General features: G+C 40.8%; 1 protein-coding gene across 1 annotated transcript in view; it reads right to left on the reverse strand.

Annotated features, from left to right (window-relative positions):
* Positions 1-8,600: 8,600 nt before the first annotated feature.
* The window catches only part of LOC118378020 (E3 ubiquitin/ISG15 ligase TRIM25-like), a 15,500-nt gene continuing 9,702 nt past the window's right edge, over positions 8,601-14,398 (reverse strand). Inside the window, exons 4-8 of the mRNA XM_035764958.2 lie at positions 14,070-14,398; positions 13,713-13,826; positions 13,413-13,505; positions 10,561-10,632; positions 8,601-8,721 (exon numbers count right to left, since the gene is read on the reverse strand). The exon at positions 14,070-14,398 is cut by the window's right edge and continues 177 nt beyond it. Of these exons, the coding sequence (XP_035620851.1) occupies positions 8,623-8,721; positions 10,561-10,632; positions 13,413-13,505; positions 13,713-13,826; positions 14,070-14,398 (707 nt within the window). The 3' untranslated portion in view covers positions 8,601-8,622. The remainder of the gene's footprint in view (positions 8,722-10,560; positions 10,633-13,412; positions 13,506-13,712; positions 13,827-14,069) is intronic.

Consider the following 14,398-nt stretch of genomic DNA (forward strand, 5'->3'; position numbering starts at 1 on the left):
AGTGCACTATCTCTGTACCCTACATAGTACACGCTATGTACCCTACATAGTGCACTAACTCTGTACCCTACATAGTACACTATCTCTGTACACTACATAGTACACTACCTCTGTACCCTACATAGTATACTATCTCCGTACCCTACATAGTACACTATCTATGTACCCTAAAAAGTACACTCTCGGGTACCCTACATAGCATACTATCTCTGTACCCTACATAGTACACTCTCTGTATCCTAAATAGTGCACTACCTCTGTACCCTACATAGTACACTAACTCTGTACCCTACATAGTATACTATCTCTGTACCCTACATAGTACACTAACTCTGTACCCTACATAGTATACTATCTCTGTACCCTACATAGTACACTCTCGGTACCCTACATAGTGCACTATCTCTGTACCCTACATAGTACACTATCTCTGTACCCTACATAGTACACTCTCTGTACCCTACATAGTATACTATCTCTGTACCCTACATAGTACACTAACTCTGTACCCTACATAGTACACTCTCTGTACCCTACATAGTACACTCTCTGTACCCTACATAGTGCACTACCTCTGTACCCTACATAGTACACTAACTCTGCACCCTACATAGTATACTATCTCTGTACCCTACATAGTACACTCTCGGTACCCTACATAGCATACTATCTCTGTACCCTACATAGCACACTCTCTGTACCCTACATAGTACACTCTCTGTACCCTACATAGTATACTATCTCTGTACCCTACATAGTACACTAACTCTGTACCCTACATAGTACACTCTCTGTACCCTACATAGTATACTATCTCTGTACCCTAAAAGTACACTCTCTGTACCCTACATAGCATACTATCTCTGTACCCTACATAGTACACTCTCTGTACCCTACATAGTACACTAACTCTGTACCCTACATAGTTCACTCTCTGTACCCTACATAGTACACTCTCTGTACCCTACATAGTGCACTACCCCTGTATCCTAAATAGTGCACTACCTCTGTACCCTACATAGTATACTATCTCTGTACCCTACATAGTACACTCTCGGTACCCTACATAGCATACTAACTCTGTACCCTACATAGTACACTCTCTGTACCCTACATAGTACACTCTCTGTACCCTACATAGTATACTATCTCTGTACCCTACATAGTACACTAACTCTGTACCCTACATAGTACACTCTCTGTACCCTACATAGTGCACTACATCCGTACCCTACATAGTACACTATCTATGTACCCTACAAACTACACTCTCGGGTACCCTACATAGCATACTATCTCTGTACCCTACATAGTACACTATCTCTGTATCCTAAATAGTGCACTACCTCTGTACCCTACATAGTACACTAACTCTGTACCCTACATAGTATACTATCTCTGTACCCTACATAGTACACTAACTCTGTACCCTACATAGTATACTATCTCTGTACCCTACATAGTACACTCTCGGTACCCTACATAGCATACTATCTCTGTACCCTACATAGTACACTAACTCTGTACCCTACATAGTACACTCTCTGTACCCTACATAGTATACTATCTCTGTACCCTACATAGTACACTAACTCTGTACCCTACATAGTACACTCTCTGTACCCTACATAGTACACTCTCTGTACCCTACATAGTGCACTACCTCCGTACCCTACATAGTACACTATCTATGTACCCTACATAATACACTCTCTGTACCCTACATAGTACACTCTCTGTACCCTACATAGTGCACTATCTCTGTACCCTACATAGTACACTATCTCTGTACCCTACATAGTACACTCTCTGTACCCTACATAGTATACTATCTCTGTACCCTACATAGTACACTAACTCTGTACCCTACATAGTACACTCTCTGTACCCTACATAGTACACTCTCTGTACCCTACATAGTATACTATCTCTGTACCCTAAAAAGTACACTCTCTGTACCCTACATAGCATACTATCTCTGTACCCTACATAGTACACTCTCTGTACCCTACATAGTACACTAACTCTGTACCCTACATAGTACACTCTCTGTACCCTACATAGTACACTCTCTGTACCCTACATAGTGCACTATCTCTGTATCCTAAATAGTGCACTACCTCTGTACCCTACATAGTACACTAACTCTGTACCCTACATAGTATACTATCTCTGTACCCTACATAGTACACTCTCGGTACCCTACATAGCATACTAACTCTGTACCCTACATAGTACATTCTCTGTACCCTACATAGTACACTCTCTGTACCCTACATAGTATACTATCTCTGTACCCTACATAGTACACTAACTCTGTACCCTACATAGTACACTCTCTGTACCCTACATAGTACACTCTCTGTACCCTACATAGTGCACTACCCTCCGTACCCTACATAGTACACTATCTATGTACCCTAAAAAGTACACTCTCGGGTACCCTACATAGCATACTATCTCTGTACCCTACATAGTACACTAACTCTGTACCCAACATAGTGCACTATCTCTGTACCCTACATAGTACACGCTATGTACCCTACATAGTGCACTAACTCTGTACCCTACATAGTACACTATCTCTGTACACTACATAGTACACTATCTCTGTACCCTACATAGTACACTACCTCTCTACCCTACATAGTATACTATCTCCGTACCCTACATAGTACACTATCTATGTACCCTAAAAGTACACTCTCGGGGACCCTACATAGCATACTATCTCTGTACCCTACATAGTACACTCTCTGTATCCTAAATAGTGCACTACCTCTGTACCCTACATAGTACACTAACTCTGTACCCTACATAGTATACTATCTCTGTACCCTACATAGTACACTAACTCTGTACCCTACATAGTATACTATCTCTGTACCCTACATAGTACACTCTCGGTACCCTACATGGCATACTATCTCTGTACCCTACATAGTACACTCTCTGTACCCTACATAGTACACTCTCTGTACCCTACATAGTATACTATCTCTGTACCCTACATAGTACACTAACTCTGTACCCTACATAGTACACTCTCTGTACCCTACATAGTGCACTACCTCCGTGCACTACCTCCGTACCTACATAGTACACTATCTATGTACCCTACATAGTACACTCTCTGTACCCTACATAGTACACTCTCTGTACCCTACATAGTGCACTATCTCTGTACCCTACATAGTACACTATCTCTGTACCCTACATAGTACACTCTCTGTACCCTACATAGTATACTATCTCTGTACCCTACATAGTACACTAACTCTGTACCCTACATAGTACACTCTCTGTACCCTACATAGTACACTCTCTGTACCCTACATAGTATACTATCTCTGTACCCTAAAAGTACACTCTCTGTACCCTACATAGCATACTATCTCTGTACCCTACATAGTACACTCTCCGTACCCTACATAGTACACTAACTCTGTACCCTACATAGTACACTCTCTGTACCCTACATAGTACACTCTCTGTACCCTACATAGTGCACTACCTCTGTATCCTAAATAGTGCACTACCTCTGTACCCTACATAGTACACTAACTCTGTACCCTACATAGTATACTATCTCTGTACCCTACATAGTACACTCTCGGTACCCTACATAGCATACTAACTCTGTACCCTACATAGTACACTCTCTGTACCCTACATAGTACACTCTCTGTACCCTACATAGTATACTATCACTGTACCCTACATAGTACACTAACTCTGTACCCTACATAGTACACTCTCTGTACCCTACATAGTACACTCTCTGTACCCAACATAGTACACTCTCTGTACCCTACATAGTACACTTTCTGTACCCTACATAGTATACTATCTCTGTACCCTAAAAGTACACTCTCGGTACCCTACATAGCATACTATCTCTGTACCCTACATAGTACACTCTCTGTACCCTACATAGTACACTATCTCTGTACCCTACATAGTGCACTCTCTGTACCCTACATAGTACACTCTCTGTACCCTACATAGTGCACTATCTCTGTATCCTAAATAGTGCATTACCTCTGTACCCTACATAGTACACTAACTCTGCACCCTACATAGTATACTATCTCTGTACCCTACATAGTACACTCTCGGTACCCTACATAGCATACTATCTCTGTACCCTACATAGCACACTCTCTGTACCCTACATAGTATACTCTCTGTACCCTACATAGTATACTATCTCTGTACCCTACATAGTACACTAACTCTGTACCCTACATAGTACACTCTCTGTACCCTACATAGTACACTCTCTGTACCCTACATAGTGCACTACCTCCGTACCCTACATAGTACACTATCTATGTACCCTACATAGTACACTCTCTGTACCCTACATAGTATACTATCTCTGTACCCTACATAGTACACTAACTCTGTACCCTACATAGTACACTCTCTGTACCCTACATAGTATACTATCTCTGTACCCTAAAAAGTACACTCTCTGTACCCTACATAGCATACTATCTCTGTACCCTACATAGTACACTAACTCTGTACCCTACATAGTACACTCTCTGTACCCTACATAGTATACTATCTCTGTACCCTAAAAAGTACACTCTCTGTACCCTACATAGCATACTATCTCTGTACCCTACATAGTACACTCTCTGTACCCTACATAGTACACTAACTCTGTACCCTACATAGTACACTCTCTGTACCCTACATAGTACACTCTCTGTACCCTACATAGTGCACTACCTCTGTATCCTAAATAGTGCACTACCTCTGTACCCTACATAGTACACTAACTCTGTACCCTACATAGTATACTATCTCTGTACCCTACATAGTACACGCTATGTACCCTACATAGTGCACTAACTCTGTACCCTACATAGTACACTATCTCTGTACACTACATAGTACACTATCTCTGTACCCTACATAGTACTCTACCTCTGTACCCTACATAGTATACTATCTCCGTACCCTACATAGTACACTATCTATGTACCCTAAAAAGTACACTCTCGGGTACCCTACATAGCATACTATCTCTGTACCCTACATAGTACACTCTCTGTATCCTAAATAGTGCACTACCTCTGTACCCTACATAGTACACTAACTCTGTACCCTACATAGTATACTATCTCTGTACCCTACATAGTACACTAACTCTGTACCCTACATAGTATACTATCTCTGTACCCTACATAGTACACTCTCGGTACCCTACATGGCATACTATCTCTGTACCCTACATAGTACACTCTCTGTACCCTACATAGTACACTCTCTGTACCCTACATAGTATACTATCTCTGTACCCTACATAGTACACTAACTCTGTACCCTACATAGTACACTCTCTGTACCCTACATAGTACACTCTCTGTACCCTACATAGTGCACTACCTCCGTACCCTACATAGTACACTATCTATGTACCCTACATAGTACACTCTCTGTACCCTACATATTACAATCTCTGTACCCTACATAGTGCACTATCTCTGTACCCTACATAGTACACTATCTCTGTACCCTACATAGTACACTCTCTGTACCCTACATAGTACACTTTCTGTACCCTACATAGTATACTATCTCTGTACCCTAAAAAGTACACTCTCGGTACCCTACATAGCATACTATCTCTGTACCCTACATAGTACACTCTCTGTACCCTACATAGTACACTATCTCTGTACCCTACATAGTGCACTCTCTGTACCCTACATAGTACACTCTCTGTACCCTACATAGTGCCCTATCCCTGTATCCTAAATAGTGCACTACCTCTGTACCCTACATAGTACACTAACTCTGCACCCTACATAGTATACTATCTCTGTACCCTACATAGTACACTCTCGGTACCCTACATAGCATACTATCTCTGTACCCTACATAGCACACTCTCTGTACCCTACATAGTACACTCTCTGTACCCTACATAGTATACTATCTCTGTATCCTACATAGTACACTAACTCCTCTGTACCCTACATAGTACACTCTCTGTACCCTACATAGTATACTATCTCTGTACCCTAAAAAGTACACTCTCTGTACCCTACATAGCATACTATCTCTGTACCCTACATAGTATACTATCTCTGTACCCTACATAGTACACTAACTCTGTACCCTACATAGTACACTCTCTGTACCCTACATAGTACACTCTCTGTACCCTACATAGTGCACTACCCTCCGTACCCTACATAGTACACTATCTATGTACCCTACAAAGTACACTCTCGGGTACCCTACATAGCATACTATCTCTGTACCCTACATAGTACACTATCTCTGTATCCTAAATAGTGCACTACCTCTGTACCCTACATAGTACACTAACTCTGTACCCAACATAGTGCACTATCTCTGTACCCTACATAGTACACGCTATGTACCCTACATAGTGCACTAACTCTGTACCCTACATAGTACACTATCTCTGTACACTACATAGTACACTATCTCTGTACCCTACATAGTACACTACCTCTCTACCCTACATAGTATACTATCTCTGTACCCTACATAGTACACTATCTATGTACCCTAAAAAGTACACTCTCGGGTACCCTACATAGCATACTATCTCTGTACCCTACATAGTACACTCTCTGTATCCTAAATAGTGCACTACCCCTGTATCCTAAATAGTGCACTACCTCTGTACCCTACATAGTATACTATCTCTGTACCCTACATAGTACACTCTCGGTACCCTACATAGCATACTAACTCTGTACCCTACATAGTACACTCTCTGTACCCTACATAGTACACTCTCTGTACCCTACATAGTATACTATCTCTGTACCCTACATAGTACACTAACTCTGTACCCTACATAGTACACTCTCTGTACCCTACATAGTGCACTACCTCCGTACCCTACATAGTACACTATCTATGTACCCTAAAAAGTACACTCTCGGGTACCATACATAGCATACTATCTCTGTGCCCTACATAGTACACTCTCTGTATCCTAAATAGTGCACTACCTCTGTACCCTACATAGTACACTAACTCTGTACCCTACATAGTATACTATCTCTGTACCCTACATAGTACACTAACTCTGTACCCTACATAGTACACTCTCGGTACCCTACATAGCATACTCTCTGTACCCTACATAGTATACTATCTCTGTACCCTACATAGTACACTAACTCTGTACCCTACATAGTACACTCTCTGTACCCTACATAGTACACTCTCTGTACCCTACATAGTGCACTACCTCCGTACCCTACATAGTACACTATCTATGTACCCTACATAGTACACTCTCTGTACACATAGTACACTCTCTGTACCCTACATAGTACACTCTCTGTACCTACATAGTGCACTACCTCTGTATCCTAAATAGTGCACTATCTCTGTACCCTACATAGTACACTAACTCTGTACCCTACATAGTATACTATCTCTGTACTAGTACACCCCGGTACATAGTATACTATCTCTGTACCCTACATAGTACACTAACTCTGTACCCTACATAGTACACTCTCTGTACCCTACATAGTATACCTCTGTACCCTACATAGTACACTACTATCTCTGTACCCTAAAATAGTACACTCTCTGTACCCTACATAGTATACTATCTCTGTACCCTACATAAAGTACACTCTCTGTACCCTACATAGCATACTATCTCTGTACCCTACATAGTACACTCTCTGTACCCTACATAGTACACTCTCTGTACCCTACATAGTGCACTATCTCTGTATCCTAAATAGTGCACTACCTCTGTACCCTACATAGTGCACTATCTATCCTAAATAGTGCACTACCTCTGTACCCTAAAGTACACTAACTCTGGTACCCTACATAGTATACTATCTCTGTACCCTACATAGTACACTCTCGGTACCCTACATAGCATACTAACTCTGTACCCTACATAGTACACTCTCTGTACCCTACATAGTACACTCTCTGTACCCTACATAGTATACTATCACTGTACCCTACATAGTACACTAACTCTGTACCCTACATAGTACACTCTCTGTACCCTACATAGTACACTCTCTGTACCCTACATAGCACACTATCTATGTACCCTAAAAAGTACACTCTCGGGTACCCTACATAGCATACTATCTCTGTACCCTACATAGTACACTCTCTGTATCCTGAATAGTGCACTACCACTGTACCCTACATAGTACACTAACTCTGTACCCGACATAGTGCACTATCTCTGTACCCTACATAGTACACTCTATGTACCCTACATAGTGCACTAACTCTGTACCCTACATAGTACACTATCTCTGTACCCTACATAGTACACTATCTCTGTACCCTACATAGTACACTACCTCTGTACCCTACATAGTATACTATCTCTGTACCCTACATAGTACACTCTCGGTACCCTACATAGTACACTCTCTGTACCCTACATAGTACACTACCTCTGTACCCTACATAGTACACTACTTCTGTACCCTACATAGTACACTACCTCTGTACCCTACATAGTACACTATCTCTGTACCCTATATAGTACACTACCTCTATACCCTACATAGTACACTAACTCTGTCCCCTACATAGAATTATACCTCTGTACCATAGTACATCATTCAGTTCCTATGTTGTTACCTTCTTGATATCGTGAGGCAGGCTGGAGGCCAGCTCTGCTATCTTCGGAAAAACAGACGTGTAGTATTTCTCTTCTTTGGGTGATTTCTAGAGGAGAGAAGGAGAATATATCATTGTAAAGGAGTTGTTTTGGTCCTGGATGCTGATTTGTTGATTGCAGGGAGTTATTCACCCCAATCCCCGGGTAATATCTGTTCCTTTTGAAATATCAATGTACATCCACTGTCCCACAGCCCAGCCAGGCAATTTATAAACTTAATCTCCCATGGAAAAAAGTATCAAGACATTATTTTCCCATGCTACTATGCTAGAATTTTGTTTTCAACAGCTGTGGTTTGTCTTAACCTTGCTGCCTGCCTCTCCAACTTGTAAAGGATATATCAAAATAAATGGCAATAGAAACAAACGTAAAACAAAAATGAAAATGGACATAGTTGGCTGTCATTTCAGCTGCTTGATGTGATTGTGTGTTAGCTTTAGCACTCTAGTATATCAGATTCACTTTAGCCGACATCCGCATAATGGTTATTTTGACGATGTCGGAGGTGGAACTGCGTTAGAGCTGTCTAATGCACAAGTGGTTCCTTGCATTATACATAAAAAGGACATTGACAATGGCTGCATGGAGTCACATAAAAAAGAGCATGAAGACCATTTCGTGAAGAGAATTTAGTATTGTTCTGTATGTAAATCAGAGTCAACCATTTAATATGATAAGTTATGTTACAAAAACGAAAGTAGTGTGGTTGGTCAGGGTGCATGGGTGTGCGTATAATGAGAACATCTAGCAACCCAAAGGTTGCGAGTTCAAATCTCATCACGGACAACTTTAGCACTTTAGCTAACCCTGCACCTAAACTTAACCCTAACCCCTAGCCTAGGTAACGTTAGCGAGCTAGCTAACAACACCTAGCCACCTAGCTAGAATTCGTAACATATCATATGTCTTGAAAATTCATAACATATTGTACGTTTAGAAAATTCGTCAAATTTAATAAGAATTGTTATTTGTAACATACAGCCTCATTATTGTTATTTTATTGTTGCACTTTTATTTTTTTACTTTAGTTTATTTAGTCAATATTTTCTTACCCTTATTTTTCTTGAAACTGCATTGTAATGTTAAGGGCTTGTAAAGTAAGCATTTTACAGTTTACAACTGATGTATTTGGCGCATGTGACAAATAAAATTTAATTTGATACAAAATGGGTGAAAGACATCCACAAATTAATACATACCATATGAAACGTAACATATCATACTAAATGGAGTGTCTTGGATTTACCTACAGAATAATACGAAATACACTGAGATCAGGTTGCAATCCCAAGCAGCCTTGTTTACAACTTGGAACACTGGAATATGTGAGATCTAATCTACACCTCAATTAGGATAATAGAAATCCAAAACATTTTGTTGAATGAGTTTTCAGTTTGAGCGTAATTGTTACTATACAGACTACACTTTCTCGTTCTGAATGCGAGTAAGATGGGTGTGACAATGACCACAAGAGCAGTTGCTCACCAATTTGATGGCTTCAACCCAGTTCCACCTCCGACACCGCCAAAACATCTGATTGAATCTAGGCCTTAGTTGGTTAGCTAGCAAAGGAGAAGTAGCTAGCCTTCATGGCAACCTTTTTGCTTAGAACATTTGGATTGGACGACCAGCTTGTTTGGTAAGCAACTTCAGAATCTCAGAACTAACTGGATTTTGCCCGCACTATAATGTCTGGTGGAAAAATTAAATAAAACACATCTACTTATTAAAATAACTTTTTCAATGAAAACATGTCATTCGTCTTTGTTGGTAACCGTTTTACAAAAGCAATAAGGCCCTCGAACCCGGGAATTATTAGGAATTACACCCTCCTAAGGGCTGTTTTAACACCACTAGAGTTAATTCACAGTGAAGTGGTAACTGACCTGAACAAAGGTATGCAGGGCATCAAAGGACCATTGATTTTCATACTTTGGGTTGTATTTCTTTATGGCTTTCTAAGTGGAGAGAAACATGTAGATCATTGTTAAACAGTACTGGTCAAACATGCTGACCCCTACCTTAACTGTTACCCCAAACCCAGGTTAACCTGAGGGGGCATGTTAGGAAATGTTAGGATAATGGATTCATGTTAGGAAATGTTAGGATAATGGATGCATGTTAGGATAATGGATTCATGTTAGGAAATGTTCGGATAATGGAGGTGTGTTAGGAAATGTTAGGATAATGGAGGCGTGTTAGGAAATGTTAGAATGATGGATTCATGTTAGGAAATGTTAGGATGATGAAGGCATGTTAGGAAATGTTAGGATGATGAAGGCATGTTAGGAAATGTTAGGATAATGGAGGCATGTTAGGAAATGTTAGGATAATGGAGGCATGTTAGGAAATGTTAGGATGATGGATTCATGTTAGGAAATGTTAGGATGATGGATTCATGTTAGGAAATGTTAGGATAATGGATGCATGTTAGGATAATGGATTCATGTTAGGAAATGTTCAGATAATGGAGGTGTGTTAGGAAATGTTAGGATAATGGAGGCGTGTTAGGAAATGTTAGGATAATGGAGGTGTGTTAGGAAATGTTAGGATAATGGATGCATGTTAGGATAATGGATTCATGTTAGGAAATGTTCGGATAATGGAGGTGTGTTAGGAAATGTTAGGATGATGGAGGCGTGTTAGGAAATGTTAGGATAATGGAGGTGTGTTAGGAAATGTTAGGATAATGGAGGCGTGTTAGGAAATGTTAGGATGATGGAGGCGTGTTAGGAAATGTTAGGATAATAGAGGTGTGTTAGGAAATGTTAGGATAATGGAGGCATGTTAGGAAATGTTAGGATAATGGATGCATGTTAGGATAATGGATTCATGTTAGGAAATGTTCGGATAATGGAGGTGTGTTAGGAAATGTTAGGATGATGGAGGCGTGTTAGGAAATGTTAGGATAATGGAGGCATGTTAGGAAATGTTAGGATGATGGAGGCGTGTTAGGAAATGTTAGGATGATGGAGGCGTGTTAGGAAATGTTCGGATAATGGAGGTGTGTTAGGAAATGTTAGGATAATGGAGGCGTGTTAGGAAATGTTAGGATGATGGATTCATGTTAGGAAATGTTAGGATAATGGATGCATGTTAGGATAATGGATTCATGTTAGGAAATGTTAGGATAATGGATGCATGTTAGGATAATGGATGCATGTTAGGAAATGTTAGGATAATGGATGCATGTTAGGATAATGGATTCATGTTAGGAAATGTTCGGATAATGGAGGTGTGTTAGGAAATGTTAGGATAATGGAGGCGTGTTAGGAAATGTTAGGATAATGGAGGCGTGTTAGGAAATGTTAGGATAATGGAGGCATGTTAGGAAATGTTAGGATAATGGATGCATGTTAGGATAATGGATTCATGTTAGGAAATGTTCGGATAATGGAGGTGTGTTAGGAAATGTTAGGATGATGGAGGCGTGTTAGGAAATGTTAGGATAATGGAGGTGTGTTAGGAAATGTTAGGATAATGGAGGCATGTTAGGAAATGTTAGGATAATGGAGGCATGTTAGGAAATGTTAGGATAATGGAGGCATGTTAGGATAATGGATTCATGTTAGGAAATGTTCGGATAATGGAGGTGTGTTAGGAAATGTTAGGATGATGGAGGCGTGTTAGGAAATGTTAGGATAATGGAGGCGTGTTAGGAAATGTTAGGATGATGGAGGCGTGTTAGGAAATGTTAGGATAATGGAGGCGTGTTAGGAAATGTTAGGATGATGGAGGCGTGTTAGGAAATGTTAGGATAATGGAGACGTGTTAGGAAATGTTAGGATGATGGAGGCGTGTTAGGAAATGTTAGGATAATGGAGGCGTGTTAGGAAATGTTAGGATGATGGAGGCGTGTTAGGAAATGTTAGGATAATGGAGACGTGTTAGGAAATGTTAGGATGATGGAGGCGTGTTAGGAAATGTTAGGATAATGGAGGCGTGTTAGGAAATGTTAGGATGATGGAGGCGTGTTAGGAAATGTTAGGATAATGGAGGCGTGTTAGGAAATGTTAGGATGATGGAGGCGTGTTAGGAAATGTTAGGATAATGGAGACGTGTTAGGAAATGTTAGGATGATGGAAATGCGTGTTAGGAAATGTTAGGATAATGGAGCGTGTTAGGAAATGTTAGGATGATGGAGGCGTGTTAGGAAATGTTAGGATAATGGAGGCGTGTTAGGAAATGTTAGGATGATGGAGGCGTGTTAGGAAATGTTAGGATAATGGAGGCGTGTTAGGAAATGTTAGGATGATGGAGGCGTGTTAGGAAATGTTAGGATAATGGAGGCGTGTTAGGAAATGTTAGGATGATGGAGGCGTGTTAGGAAATGTTAGGATAATGGAGACGTGTTAGGAAATGTTAGGATGATGGAGGCGTGTTAGGAAATGTTAGGATAATGGAGCGTGTTAGGAAATGTTAGGATAATGGAGCGTGTTAGGAAATGTTAGGATAATGGAGCGTGTTAGGAAATGTTAGGATGATGGAGCGTGTTAGGAAATGTTAGGATAATGGAGGTGTTAGGAAATGTTAGGATGATGGAGCGTGTTAGGAAATGTTAGGATAATGGAGACGTGTTAGGAAATGTTAGGATGATGGAGGCGTGTTAGGAAATGTTAGGATAATGGAGGCGTGTTAGGAAATGTTAGGATAATGGAGGCGTGTTAGGAAATGTTAGGATAATGGAGGCGTGTTAGGAAATGTTAGGATAATGGAGGCGTGTGTGTGTGTGTCGTACCTCTACGTCACCCACTGATGCAGTGGTCTTATTGGCCAGACTCTCCAGCTGTTTAGAGACCACCTTCCACCGACTTCCCTCAGAGCTGGTTACCTGGGAAAAGTCAATCAACCAACTAACCAATCAACCAACTAACCAATCAATCAACCAACTAACCAATCAACCAACTAACCAATCAACTCAACCAACTAACAAATCAATAATTCAGCCACCAAACCAATCAATCAATTAACCACTCAACCAAACAATCGACAAATAATGTATACATTAAACAGTAAATGAATTAATCAATGAACCCACCCATCCAGTCTTCATGAGGCTTTCTGGTGAGCAGGGCATCTTAACAAAGTCACTGTGCCACACATGACGTCCAGAATGAGGTTTTAATGTCCTTTCATGGGGGAACTCATTCACCTGAATAGGGAGGTAGACAGAGATGAATGATCTGTTAGAGACAGCAATGATTTCAACACACATTTTCTGGTGTAAAGATCCAGTTCACTCTCAGACGCTTTAAAAACTATATTTTTCATTGAGCTAGACTCTCTTAACTATCTCACTCTACCTCCTCCTCCTCATTCTCTCCATAATCACAAACAAAGAAAGAAAGACACCACAGTTATTCAGACCAGACAGAGCGATGCCAGAGAGTCTTACATCTATGAGGACGTTGTGAGTTCTGCTGAAGGACAGCGGCTCCAGCTCCTTGTGACACTCAGGGACTTTCTTCAGCTGAGAGAGACAGCAGCACGACCTCTTCTCCTCCTCACCCCTCACTCCTTCTCTTGTTCCATCCCTCTTGTTTTCCCACCCTATATCCATCGCTTCTTCCCTCACCCCCTCCATCTCTCTTTCAGTTGTTCCACCCCTCTCTCCTACCCTTGCTCCATCCATTTCAACTTCCCTCCCGCCATCCCTCTTTTTCTCACTTTCCATTTCCTTATGTTTCTGTCTTTCTTCCTCTTTCTTCCTTTCTCCATCCCTTT

Source organism: Oncorhynchus keta, chromosome 9 (assembly GCF_023373465.1).
Source record: "Oncorhynchus keta strain PuntledgeMale-10-30-2019 chromosome 9, Oket_V2, whole genome shotgun sequence".
Lineage (NCBI taxonomy): Eukaryota > Metazoa > Chordata > Actinopteri > Salmoniformes > Salmonidae > Oncorhynchus > Oncorhynchus keta.